Source organism: Notolepis coatsorum (genome assembly GCF_963971535.1).
Source record: "Notolepis coatsorum genome assembly, chromosome: 13".
NCBI lineage: Eukaryota > Metazoa > Chordata > Actinopteri > Aulopiformes > Paralepididae > Notolepis > Notolepis coatsorum.
Window position 1 is genome coordinate 100241307 of NC_140177.1, and position 13259 is coordinate 100254565.

General features: G+C 47.4%; 1 protein-coding gene across 2 annotated transcripts in view; it reads left to right on the plus strand.

The window, feature by feature from the left end:
- Positions 1-13259, plus strand: part of cUnh5orf22 (chromosome Un C5orf22 homolog) — a 63919-nt gene that overhangs the window by 23695 nt on the left and 26965 nt on the right. For both annotated transcript variants that reach the window (XM_084327100.1, XM_084327099.1), the window contains one exon: positions 2222-2343. In XM_084327100.1, the coding sequence (XP_084183226.1) occupies positions 2222-2343 (122 nt within the window). The remainder of the gene's footprint in view (positions 1-2221; positions 2344-13259) is intronic.

Genomic DNA, 13259 nt, shown 5'->3' on the forward strand with positions numbered 1-13259 from the left:
CTCTCTTCCTCCTCCCCCTCACAGCCGGGCAGCGCAGCCCTGTCTTCAGTTTGTAAACAACGCTATTATTAGCTAACGTTAGCTGTCGTTCCTCCGTTAGCTTAATGCTAGCTAGCTGGCCACCCATTACTTCATGGAAACGGAGTAACGTCAAGCCGAGCCCACTACACCAGTACACGCATGAACTCGACACAACTACCCCGTTTCCAACGAGGAGGCTGCAGCAGCTTCAAGCTTGTGTCTGTTGCTCTGAGCGAGGAGGAGGAGGAGGCGGAAGGGCGCTCTGGCAGCGCGTCTGTCTGTCAACAACTTGCGGGAGCAAGCTGGTACCGATACTGCAGAAAGTATCGGTACTTCGGGAAATGAGTATTGTGAAGCCGTTTTAAATATTCAGTATCGATATGTATCGATACTTCGATATTTTTGACAACACTAAAAGGGTTTAAACTTTACAGCACTGACAAAGTTGAACAAAGTGCTGTACAAGTCCCACAACATAAAAAAAAAAAGTAAAAAAAAAAAAAAAAAAATTATAATTGATTCCATTTCTATTGCTCAATTCCGCGATTCCGTCCGCGATTCCGTGATCGCAGATTCCATATGGCTCTAGGTATGTGTCCTGGTCGTTGTAAACTGCGGTTCCTACTGGTCGGCCAGGGCGCCTGTTCAGCAGGGAGGGGATCGGGGGGAAATAGCATGAACCTTCGCATGCGTTACATTCCCCCAGTGAGACTCCTCGCTGTCAGGTGAAAAGAAGCGACTGGCTGACTCCACATGTATCGGAGGAGGTATGTGGTAGTCTTCTCCCTCCCTAGGCCGACAGTGGGGCAATGCGCGCAACGACCACGAAGGGAATTGGCATAACGACTAAATTGGGATGGGAGAAAAATACAGAAAAAGTGAGAATAAAAAAATAAAAGAATATTCGTTGACAAGTACAATTAGTTACACACTACACCACCCCTGAGTAGAACATGGAAAGCCAAACTTTCCCCCACTGTACCGAAAACCCGTACCGAACCTTGACTTCAAAACCGAGGTACGTACCATACCGTGGTTTTTGTGTACCGTTACACCCCTAGTTGAAGGCGCTGGAGATGTCCAAGAACATGTTTCTCACTGAGCTGTGCAGCCTCTCCAGGTGCATGTAGTCTCTGTGGAGCATGTAGACCAGGGCATCCTCCACCACGATGTGTGCCTGGTATGCAAACTGCAGGCGATCAAAGGAGTCGCGCACCAGGGGCTTGAGGTCTTGCAGGACCAGCCTATCAAAGGTCTTTGTGGTGTCAGAGCGACTGGCCTGTATTTGTGGATACAGATACAGATACAGATATCCTTCTGTTGGGATGAAATGCTGCACTAAAGCACACCATTGAATGGTTGACTGTACATGGTCTTAATTTTTTAACACAGTGAAGTTAGTTTGGTGCTGGAATGCTTATATATTCTTATTCAATGTTATTTGTATGTGGTTGAGTGTACACTGTCATTCCACACGATCGAACATCTTACACAGAGATGTATTTAATTTATTTAGTTCGTTTTTTTAAATAAATATCAGTGCTTCTAATGTGCTTTGAGTAGTCACTTAGCAACACCAGTGGTCATTACTGCTGCTTCTCAAGCATCTGTTTAGCACTGCAGGCTAAACAAGGCATGCCCTGTGGACACAACAACAGTAGTAAACAAAGAACATATCCTCATTAACTACCACTAGCTGTGTGTGTGTGTGTGTGTGTGTGTGTGTGTGTGTGTGTGTGTGTGTGTGTGTGTGTGTGTGTGTGTGTGTGTGTGTGTGTGTGTGTGTGTGTGTGTGTGTGTGTGTGTGTGTGTGTGTGTGTGTGTGTGTGTGTGTGTGTGTGTGTGTGTGTGTGTGTGTGTGTGTGTGTGTGTGTGTGTGTGTGTGTGTGTGTGTGTGTGTGTGTGTGTGTGTGTGTGTGTGTGTGTGTGTGTGTGTGTGTGTGTGTGTGTGTGTGTGTGTGTGTGTGTGTGTGTGTCCAGTAAGACATTGTTAATGCAGTACAGTCCTAAAAGCATACGATGCCTTTTTAATATTTGAGTTATATGTATAATGTATGTGATTTCATCTGCAAATTCAAATATAGCACAATGTGTCTCCAGGAGGACACTGTTAATGCATTAGAGGTGTCCTAAAACCATTATTGAACCTAACTATTTGAATTCTAAATTAATATATACCGTTTGTGATGTGTGTGTCCAGGAGGGGCTGAGTGAGTGTGTAGAGCATCGTGTGCGTCAGCTGGAGGATCTGGAAGCAGCGTTTGGTGACCTGCTGGAGGATGATGGAGAGGACACGGTCACACGCTGGGCCACTAACCCTGGGTACAGACTGTGTGTGTTTGTAGTTAGTGAGGGGACTGTGTGTTTGTAGTTAGTGAGGGGACTGTGTGTTTGTAGTTAGTGAGGGGACTGTGTGTGTAGTTACATAGTGAGGGGACTGTGTGTGTAGTTAGTGAGGGGACTGTGTGTGTTTGTAGTTAGTGAGGGGACTGTGTTTGTAGTTAGTGATGGGACTGTGTGTGTAGTTAGTGAGGGGACTCTGTGTTTGTAGTTAGTGAGGGGAGGTTTGATGCTGGTAATAACAACACCAGCCCACAAGCCACGGCAATGGGGGGGGGGGGGGGTCTGCTGCTGATGGAGACTCAGTGTTCAGGGTAACAGAGCATGAGGTGAGGCGGACCTTTAAAAAAGTGAATATCAGGAAGGCAGCAGGACCGGACGGCATCCCCGGCCGCGTCCTAAAAGTCTGTGCCGACCAACTGGCCCCGGTATTCACCGACATATTTAACCTGTCCTTAGAACAGGCTGTCATCCCCACCTGCCTGAAGAAGTCCACTATTATCCCTGTACCCAAAAAATCCAAGCCTGCTTGCCTCAACGACTACCGCCCTGTAGCTCTCACCTCCATAGCCATGAAGTGCTTTGAGAAGCTAGTAAAGGGCTACATCTGCTCCTCCCTCCCCATCAACATGGACCCCCTGCAATTTGCATATCGCCCCAACAGGTCCACGGAGGACGCCATAGCCCATGTGCTGCACACAGCAGCATCACACCTGGACAAGAGGAAGGGGAACTATGTGAGAATGCTATTCATCGACTACAGCTCGGCATTCAATACCATAGTCTCCTCCAAACTCATAGCCAAGCTCAGGGACCTGGGCTTGAACTATGACCTCTGCCAGTGGGTCTTGGACTTCCTGACGGGCAGACCCCAGGTGGTGAGAGCAGGCAACTGCACCTCCTCATCCATCACCCTCAACATAGGGGCCCCCCAGGGCTGTGTTCTGAGTCCCCTTCTCTACTCCCTGTACACACATGACTAGGGCTGCACGATTTTGGGAAATAATCGAATTGCGATTATTCTGACAGATATTGCGATTGCGATTTGCGATGCGATTATAACATATTTAAAAAAAGAAATTACAAGAAGAATGTTGCTGCTTTCTGTAGTCGGGTCCCAACTGCAAAATTACTGTATTACCCTGTATTATACACTTTTACTATCATGTAGACTATTCTGCTTTGTGTTTACATGTGATGTATTGTATACATGCACATTTATTATGTTCTTGTGTGATGTATCGCACATTTTATTGCTGTGTGATGTATTGCAAATGTTATTGCTGTCATCTTGGCCAGGTCTACCTTGCAAAGGAGATCTTGTATCTCAATGGGACTTCCTGGTTAAATAATTTTTTTTTTTTTTTTTTTTTTTTTTTTTTAATATTATAATTGCAGGCTTGGCGATTTGATAATTGCATCATTCCAAATCGCGATTTCGATTAAAAAACGATTAATCGTGCAGCCCTACACATGACTGTGTGGCTCAGCGGAGTAGCAACACAATCATCAAATTTGCTGACGACACAGTGGTGGTGGGCCTGATCTCTGCAAACGACGAGAGGGCCTACCTGGAAGAGGTCAAGGTCCTGGCGGGATGGTGCCAGGAAAACAGCCTCTCCCTGAACGTCAGCAAAACAAAGGAGATGATTGTGGACTTCAGGAGGTCGGGGGTCAAGGACTACAGCCCCCTCAGCATCGACGGGGCACCGGTTGAGAGAGTGAACAGCTTTAAGTACCTCGGAGCCTACATATCCGAGGACTTGACATGGACCACACACATTGACAGTGTTGTGAAGAAGGCACGACAACGCCTCTACTTCCTCAGGCGCCTAAGGAAGTTCCAAGTCAGTCAGAAGATCCTTAAGAACTTCTACTCATGTACAATAGAGAGCATCCTGACTGGCAACAACACCTCCTGGTTTGGGAATAGCACTGCACAAGACCGAAGCAGACTACAAAGAGTGACACGTTCAGCCGAACGCACAATTGGAGGGGGGCTCCCCACCCTCCAGAACATTTACAACAAGCGGTGCAGGGGCAAGGCTAAGAGAATCATTAAGGACTCCAGTCACCCGAACAACTGCCTCTTTGAACTGCTGCGGTCAGGCAAGCGATACCGGAGTCTCAAGGCGAGCACAGAAAGACTCAGAAGAAGCTTCTATCCCCAGGCCATCAGGCTGCTCAACGAACAATGAACACTACACAACAACCATCAAACGCACATAGCACACACATCCACACGCACACACTCACTTTAAACAAACACACTGTAGCACCCACTCCCCACACTTTATAGCACACACTCACTTTAAACAAACACACTGTAGCACCCACTCCCCACACTTTATATTTATTGATAAAGGATTGCACTACAACTCGTACACCTTACTGTAAATTGTACCTAGGGGACTGTCTGTGTAGTTAGTGAGGGGACTGTGTGTTTGTAATTAGTGAGGGGACTGTGTGTTTGTAGTTAGTGAGGGGACTGTGTGTTTGTAGTTAGTGAGTGGACTGTGTGTGTGTAGTTAGTGAGGGGACTGTGTGTTTGTAATTAGTGAAGGGACTGTGTGTTTGTAGTTAGTGAGGGGACTGTGTGTTTGTAGTTGGTGAGGGGACGGTTTGTAGTTAATGAGGGGACTGTGTGTTTGTAGTTAGTGAGGGGACTGTGTGTGTAGTTAGTGAGGGGACTGTATTTTTTGTGTGTATCGTAAGGGGACTGTATTTGTGTAGGGGTGTGTGTGAGTGTTTGTAGTTTGTAAGGGAACTGTGCTTTGTGTGTGGTATCCATCTTCTTGTCTGACTCTGGAGAAAGGGGTAAGTGCATTTCCCATAATGTTGGCATGTTCCTTTAAGGCTAGAGTAAGCATTTAGGGAAATAATGTAAGTCTTCTATGGCATGTCCTGACAGGAATGAAAGTGTGTGTGTTTGTGTTAACTGTTTGTGTGTATACTGTATATGTGTAGGTAGTCTCTTTTGTATTAACTGTTTGTGTGTAATTGTGTAGGTAGTCTCCTTCATATTAACTGTTTGTATGTATATGTGTAGGTATTCTCCTTCTTATTAACTGTTGTTTATGTGTATATGTGTAGGTAGTCTCTCACTAGGTTTAACGATAGGTTATAACTATAACCAAGTTCTGTGAGTAATGGTGACGCTCGGCGTCACTCTCTGCACTGTACCTTGCTCGTGCACTGAATAAAAAAAATCCACAATGTACCTTTACATCCCAACATCCGTCTGGCCACACCCCTATCAGCTCACCTACATAAGCAGGGGTGGGGCCACATACTCGCCTCCTTCCCAAGCTTTCACCACAAGGTGAGATCATAGGCCGCAGTGGCGTCGGACGCCGAGCGTCACCATTACTCACAGAACTTGGTTATAGTTATAACCTATCGTTCTGTTTCGTAATGGCTCTCGCTCGGCGTCACTCTCTGCACAAGGGAGGCCGAGCGAGAGCCATCGGCCGACAAATGTACCCCGCTGAGGCCCCCCGCAACCATCAGATCAGGGAGGACCGAGCCCCCCCGACCCCCCCCTAATGGAGGGCACCCCCCCTATTGGAGGATCACGGGAGGGCGACGGATCCGAGTGCGAAGAGGCACTCAAGCAACTCAACGCACAGGGTGAGCTAGGGCTGGGCGATATGACCAAAAACGTTATCGCGATAAAATTATAAAATGATTTTCATATAACTCGATATCGATAATTATCGTCGATATAATGTCTGTCAAGTTTAATTAACTTTTTATGCCCGGCGCCGATGGACGGGCTATTAATAGACTTATTTTTCTGCTGTGAATGTCTCGAGTTGATGTCGTCATCAGTCCGCGCACGTTAGCCAGAGCGAGCAGTACTGTGTATCCCATGACAATGTACTAGTAAATATCCCTAAAATACTCTGTTCCGCCACAATACATTGCAACGACGTCCACCGTATAACACACACTACTCTAACCGTGGCATCAGAATTCTCGCCACACACATACTCGGCACGTAAATATATAAAAACAGCGCAGTGCAAGCTAGTTAACCTAGCCAGCTTCGTTTACAAGCGATGTATTCCATGACAATGTACTAGTAAATATCCCTAAAATACTCTGTTCCGCCACAATACATTGCAACGACGTCCACCGTATATCACACACTACTATAACCGTGGCATCAGAATTCTCGCCACACACATACTCGGCACGTAAATATATAAAAACAGCGCCGTGCAAGCTAGTTAACCTAGCCAGCTTCGTTTACAAGCGATGTATTCCATGACAATGTACTAGTAAATATCCCTAAAATACTCTGTTCCGCCACAATACATTGCAACGACGTCCACCGTATATCACACACTACTATAACCGTGGCATCAGAATTCTCGCCACACACATACTCGGCACGTAAATATATTAAATAGCGCCGTGCAAGCTAAGTATCCTAGCAGCCTTGAGTCCTGAGCTGTGGTGCGTAAGGACGTCATCACGTAACGTTGGTTGTTAGTGAGTGTGCTGAGCCGAGGCTGAACGGAGCCAAACTTGGAAAATCGATATATCGAAACTTTGCGACCACGTTTCATGTTTATTTCGAGGAAATAATTTATCGCGATATTTATCGTTATCGTTTTATCGCCCAGCCCTAGGGTGAGCAGACCGTGGCCTGACCCCACGACTACACACACGCACAACCCGCATGCCACCCGGGAACGAACGGAAGGAACAACCTCGTTACTGCCCCCAGAATCACAGGGTCAAGAGCAAACCCAACCCCGTGGCAAGGCCGTAGCAGCAGGAAGACCCAGACCCACTGAAGGGACTGGATCCCCTGGAAAACGGGGGCCCGGAGAGGTCAATGACGCCAGGCATCAAGACCCCACCAGGCGGTCACTTAGTGACACCGCCCCCCACATCGCCAGCGTATTCGGATAAGGCCCCTCCAAGAGCGGGCCCTTTCCCCCCAATAGCACACCGCCTGGCACACTGACCCTGCAGAACAGGCAGTCAGCATGGCTGTAAGCACACAAAAAAGGTTAACCAACGGAAGCAGGCAGTGCACCGGGGAAAACCAGGCAACAGGCTGTAACCTGAGCCTGGAGCACTGCGGACGAGACAGGCGCCAAAGGAGTCAGCTGAGAACAGCCCCCCCGGCAGAAGGGGCGTATGCTGGCGTTGTTGCATGACCAAGCCTCCATTTAAAAAAAAACCCACCCAGAGGGGTTGAGGCAGAGAAGGCTGACATGATTGGCAGACGTCATGAACGTGCAGGGGCACCCTCAACCGGGTAACCCGGGAGTTGACACTGCTCCAACACACCAGGGAATCAACCACCTTGTCGTTACCCAATGCGGTGGTTGTTCCTATAACCCCTCAAGAAAAAAACTCCAAAACACACCTGCGGATACACACTGGCTATACCGCAGTACAAGTGTTTCAGTTTTCAAAAAAGGGTTATTCCAGACCTACGGGTCGACGAACATTACTTCGGACCGGGCCCGGCGGCACGGGAAGCACAGGGTTACCAGAGGAGGTCCAAGACCACCCCAACAGCCCCCTCTTCGCCACGCGTGAGAGAGGAGCGAAAAGAATGGAGAACCAGCCCTAAGCACACCGCACTTGGTATTCCCAGGCGGTCTCCCTACCAAGTACTAACCAGGACCGAACCTGCGTAGCGGCCGAGATCTGACGAGATCGGGCGTGTACAGGTTGGCATGGCCGTAAGCCATTACGGTAGTGCAGAGTACAATATGTACCCAACAACGGTCTCCATAGCGCCTAACCCTGTGACACCCGGACCGACCTGGCATTTTTCCCCCCGAAAAAAGCACAAGTCCCTCAGGGTACCAGAACAGCAGATCCGCATCCCTGGCGGACAACGTGTTAACTGACCTGGACCAGCGTGACCAGGCCAGTCCCGTGTCCTAACCACGCCGACCTGCCCACTCCAGGAGAGGGGGTAGGTATGCGTGTCGATCTAAAACATGAAAAGAGGGCGCCACCCAGACGGTCCTCAATTAGACCGTGCTTAGTGGCCCACCCCAAGGGCGTGAGACCCCTCTACCTATGTTCAGATCTATTCCGTCAACATCCCCCAGATATGAACGAGAATTCATCGAGACAACCTAGTAAACTGGCGCTCGGAAGAGACAAAACTCCATCCCAGTTGCCCTATAAAAACGCTGTTTTAACAAGCAACCAAGGCGCACTTAGCTCCTGTGTGACCCTGAACAGAAACACACCGAGCCAGCACTATATATGCGTCGAGACCCAAACACATCAATGGATAGTCTATCAAGACACCAAACATTGTTCCTCCAAGTCGCCTGGGAGAACGACACGGAGCCGTCGTGCTTCATGTACCTTCCTCTTTTTATTCAAAAAAGAAAGAACACAGACTGACATGAATCCCTCGTGACGCAGGCTGAGGGTAAAAATTGTTAACATTTTTACATCCCACCACCCTCCCATAGGGAGGAGACGGAAATCCCCAGAGAGACTTCCCACGCGAGCTGTATAGATTGAAAAGAATTTATTGCAACATTGAGCTATGTAATATTTGGATTAGGGCTCTCCGAGGAGGAGGCACTGAACCAATACACTCAATAATCGAATTGAATCGAATACACACACAATAGAGCAGAACTCCTTTTCGAAGTTCTACTCATCTTGACAATCTGAGGAGGAGGCTCTGAACTCTGAGGAGGCTCCCTCACAGGGAAGGAGAGTCCTAACTCACAGACGGCCCGAGTAGGAGCTTCGTGAGGAGGAGCCCTGACCACTCCCTGAAACAGATCCATCATATGGACCTGAACAGCACACAGAAGTCTTAAAGGGGTTATGCACTGCTATTCCTAGCACTATTTGGGCAACTTTACACACTTCCTGTGAGTCTATGTAACACATCTGTAATTTTTATTCCAAAAATAATCATTGTTTTATATTTCTAATCTTGTACTCAAAACCAGCATTTTTCAGCCTCATGAAAGCAGGCTATTATTGGCTTGGCTCCAACCATACTAGCAGAATGCTTTGAGTGACAGCCACCCACCAAATAGCTCCGCCCATCTCCCCGTCAGAGATTAGGTTTCAGGTTACATACAAATATGGTATGTCATAAATATAGAGATGTAGCAGTACTGTCTATCTATATATATGTTACCACTATTTGTAAAAGCCACAACCACGTTACCATATTTGTAATAATGTAAATCATTGTGTCGTTGTACATATTGTGTATACACCGTTAGAAGCTAACATAGCTTAGCTTGGTAGCTATTGTGCTAACAACATATCCCGACGTCCGGCTCGCTGGCCGGCATGCACGCCCGACACAAAATGGTTCTCTCCTCTCTGTACACCCCCGTCCCCACGGGTACCCTGCCGGGGAGCCCATGGACGCGACAACGGCGGCAGCCGTAGGGTGCTCGAGCCCGCCGTAACGCTAGTGGTACACAATAGCTATGAGCTAACTAACGCTACGGCCGCCGCTGTTGTCGCGTCCACAAGCTCCCCGGCAGGACACCCGCGAGAACGGGGGCACACAAGGAGGAGAGAACCACCCCAAATCGAGCACTCATGCCGGCCGACAAGCCGGACACCGCGGTTGTTGTTAGCACAATAGTAGCCCACTGTGATGCACCGAGTGGGCCACCATTGATCAACATGCAGCGATGTGTAGCTTGCATGATGCGTGTGCAGTGCTTTGCCACACAGGTCTGAGAAGAGGACCTGCACATGATAGCAACCGGGAGCGTCGCGGAGCATTCAGCCTGCTGGCTACCTAGATCCACTTCAACCAGCCGAGCGTCGGGAGCTCCAGCAGCTTGTCGATGTGCTAATAGCCTGGAGCCAGCTACCGTTAGCTTGCAGAGGCTATTAGCACACCGACAAGCTGTGTAGCCAGCAGGCTGAATGCTCCGCGACGCTGGTTGAAGTGGATCTAGGTAGCCAGCAGGCTGAATGCTCAACGACGCTCCCGGTTGCTAACGCCGGCCCCGGCTGGTGCTAAGTAGCTAGCGATCGCTCCCGAGTCCCGAGAGCTAACGCCGGTCTGTCTGTCGAAGACCGAGGGAACCGCATCAGGCTTCAGCTGATTAGTGATCTTCTGGACAAGCCTTCCACCCTGCAGGTAGCAAGAATGGAGGCGGGCATTACTAAAACCACAGAGCCAATCACATCACTGTGCGCTATAAACAGCGCCCTGTGACGTGCACCAGGTCGTCAAATCAACATGACCTGATTTACTAGAGGCAAAGAGGGGATGGGCTGTAGCTGAGGAATTCGCCAATATAGTATTTAGGCCCAAAAACTAGTGCTGTCAGGCGATTAAAAAAATTAATCTAATTAATTACAGGATTTGTAATTAATTAATCGCATTTTAATCGCATAACCATTTTATGCCTGATATTCTATATTCTATAATCATATTTCAAATTGCATGTGTCCGGATGGCAGAATTCAGTACAGTATCTACAAAACTTTCTGTTTAATCATCTTCCATCTATTAATTTGCTTAGATTTTTCAGGTCTGGTCAATTTGAGCATAGTGTTATTCACAGTCAAAGATAAAAAAAAAATTTATTGATATTCTCATTTGGTTCATTACAATTTACTCAAGCCTAGTAACAGACACAGTATTTCGGACACTGGGAATACATTCCCTGAGATCCATAGATGTCCCTAGAATCAGATACCAAGAACATGCAAATGGACCATATAAAAAAAAGTCTGTAATGTGTATTCTACGTTCTTATGGAATGAATGAGATAAAAAAAAGTTATTTAAAAAATAAAAAAAAAAAAAATCTTTTTTTTTGTAATTCATTTTGAGTTAATTTTCATAACGCGATAATTTGCTGTGTAATTAATTAATCTAATTAACGCGATAAACTGACAGCCCTACCAAAAACACATTGATACGAACTCCTATTACTATAATACAATGCTAGAGACTGAAAAATGACATTTATAATGCATAGCACCTTTAACAGAGACGCGCACAGTGACGTACTCCATGGCGGGGGAATTCCTGCGGTGCACACGCCCAATCTTCCAGGGCAACGTTCGAACAGCAACGTGACAGGAACCTTGAAGGACAGGAGGTTTTAACCCCTGACCAATCAGAAAATGGGAGGAAAGGATTACCAGTACACCCCTTTACGACCCCACACCCATGATACGATGTAATGACAAAAAAGAGTGACACAGTCATAGTCAGCTACATGAAGCGTCTAACAGCTTCACACAGCGCATGTGCTAACCTGCTATCTGATTTTTACTAAGGAACACAGAATAGAGAGGGCCCCCTTAAGAGCCCCGGTACCAGACTTACACATGTGCTTCTGTGGCCAACCCAACCCAGTTGTAGATCACAAGATACACACAACCCTTTACCACCACAAAAAATGGCAATACACTCTACAGAGGAACGCCGTTTTTCCATAATGAGAGAATACACAATTCTCGATTAGTATCGGCCACAGGCCTTGCTAAGCACACACGAAAAGTGACCAAACAATCTTTTCTTTTAGGAAAATACAGTTCCTCAAGCAGTTTTAGCACAACCCCAGCAATCAAGCTAAGGGTTACATCGTATCCCACCACACAGTGACACAATATATTGTAACAACATGTCTGAGAGGAGGGTGAGGAAGTCCCCAGGGAACCGGGGGGAAAACACCCCTCCTATCTTACCCTTAATACGGCCAGTTGAACAGGTAAACCTGTTAATTTGTGAACACACTGTTCATTGTCATTACAGGCTGAGAAAAGAATTCATTCTTCACTCATATGTCACTAAGCATAGCTTTATAGGTTAGTTTAACCCCCTTAGTTGTGAGTACACGGTACATGAACACACATGATGTTTCTCAACACAACAAACCAGATCATTTTCACATCTGTAACAAACAACCCGATTTGCATGGAGAAGCTAATACCAGTGACAAGACAATTCACACATAACTCGCGTCGTATCCTAAATGTAGTGCAGCAACACTCGTTTTGGAAAACATCGTTATTTACAAAACATTTAGAAGGGAAAGAAATAAGAAGTGTTCAAGGTCTGGTCAGGACCTTTCCTACCGTGAGCGCAGATCAAGCGAACTGCAGTCTCTAACAAGGCACCGATAGTAAACACAGCATCTGTGTTGACGACACGGGCAGCGTCGCTGCCCATCCCGCCGCTACGGTTCTCCTTGTTGACGCAGTCCTCGCCGGCCGGCTCCGGGTAGGTTCGACTAACATCCTCTGTCAAAGATGACGTCGTAGTCAGAGTGTTTCAAGGCATGTTATAGTCATAGCAATGTTCCACAGTGTAGCATCAAGCTAACAGCCGCTCTCGGCCGATAGCAGCAAGCTAACGTTTCCTAGCCTAGTGACACAACGGGCTAGCGCCGCAGCTAACAGCTGACTGGCTAACAGGTAGGCCACAACTAGCACGCAAGCTAAGCAGCTATCACCTGAACTTGTACATAACGATATAACAAGCGACACTCAGACAGGCCGCCGTTCTGAAACCCTCCTCACCTTTTAAGAGAGAAGAGAAACGAGATGTCAACACCATTTTACCATACATCCGGCGGAGCCAGCACAAGTCCCATCTGGGCTGTAGCCAACTTGAACATGGATCTTCTGATAACGAACATCCATGCCCACATTTCCTCGTTTAGGGTATACTCTCATTTGCATATGAAAGATGGGGCGTATACGGTGACAGAGAAGTAACCACTCGTCCAGAGAATCCTGGGATCACCAGTTACTGGTCGTGGCCCACTAGTTGACTATAATGGGCTTCAAACCAAGATCCTCCGCCGTCGCCTAAAAAGGCTGAACAAAGGACCCTAATCTGGGTCCGGTTTTCGTAACATTGTCAGCTAGCCCCCATAGCACTAACAGACAAGTGGTGCT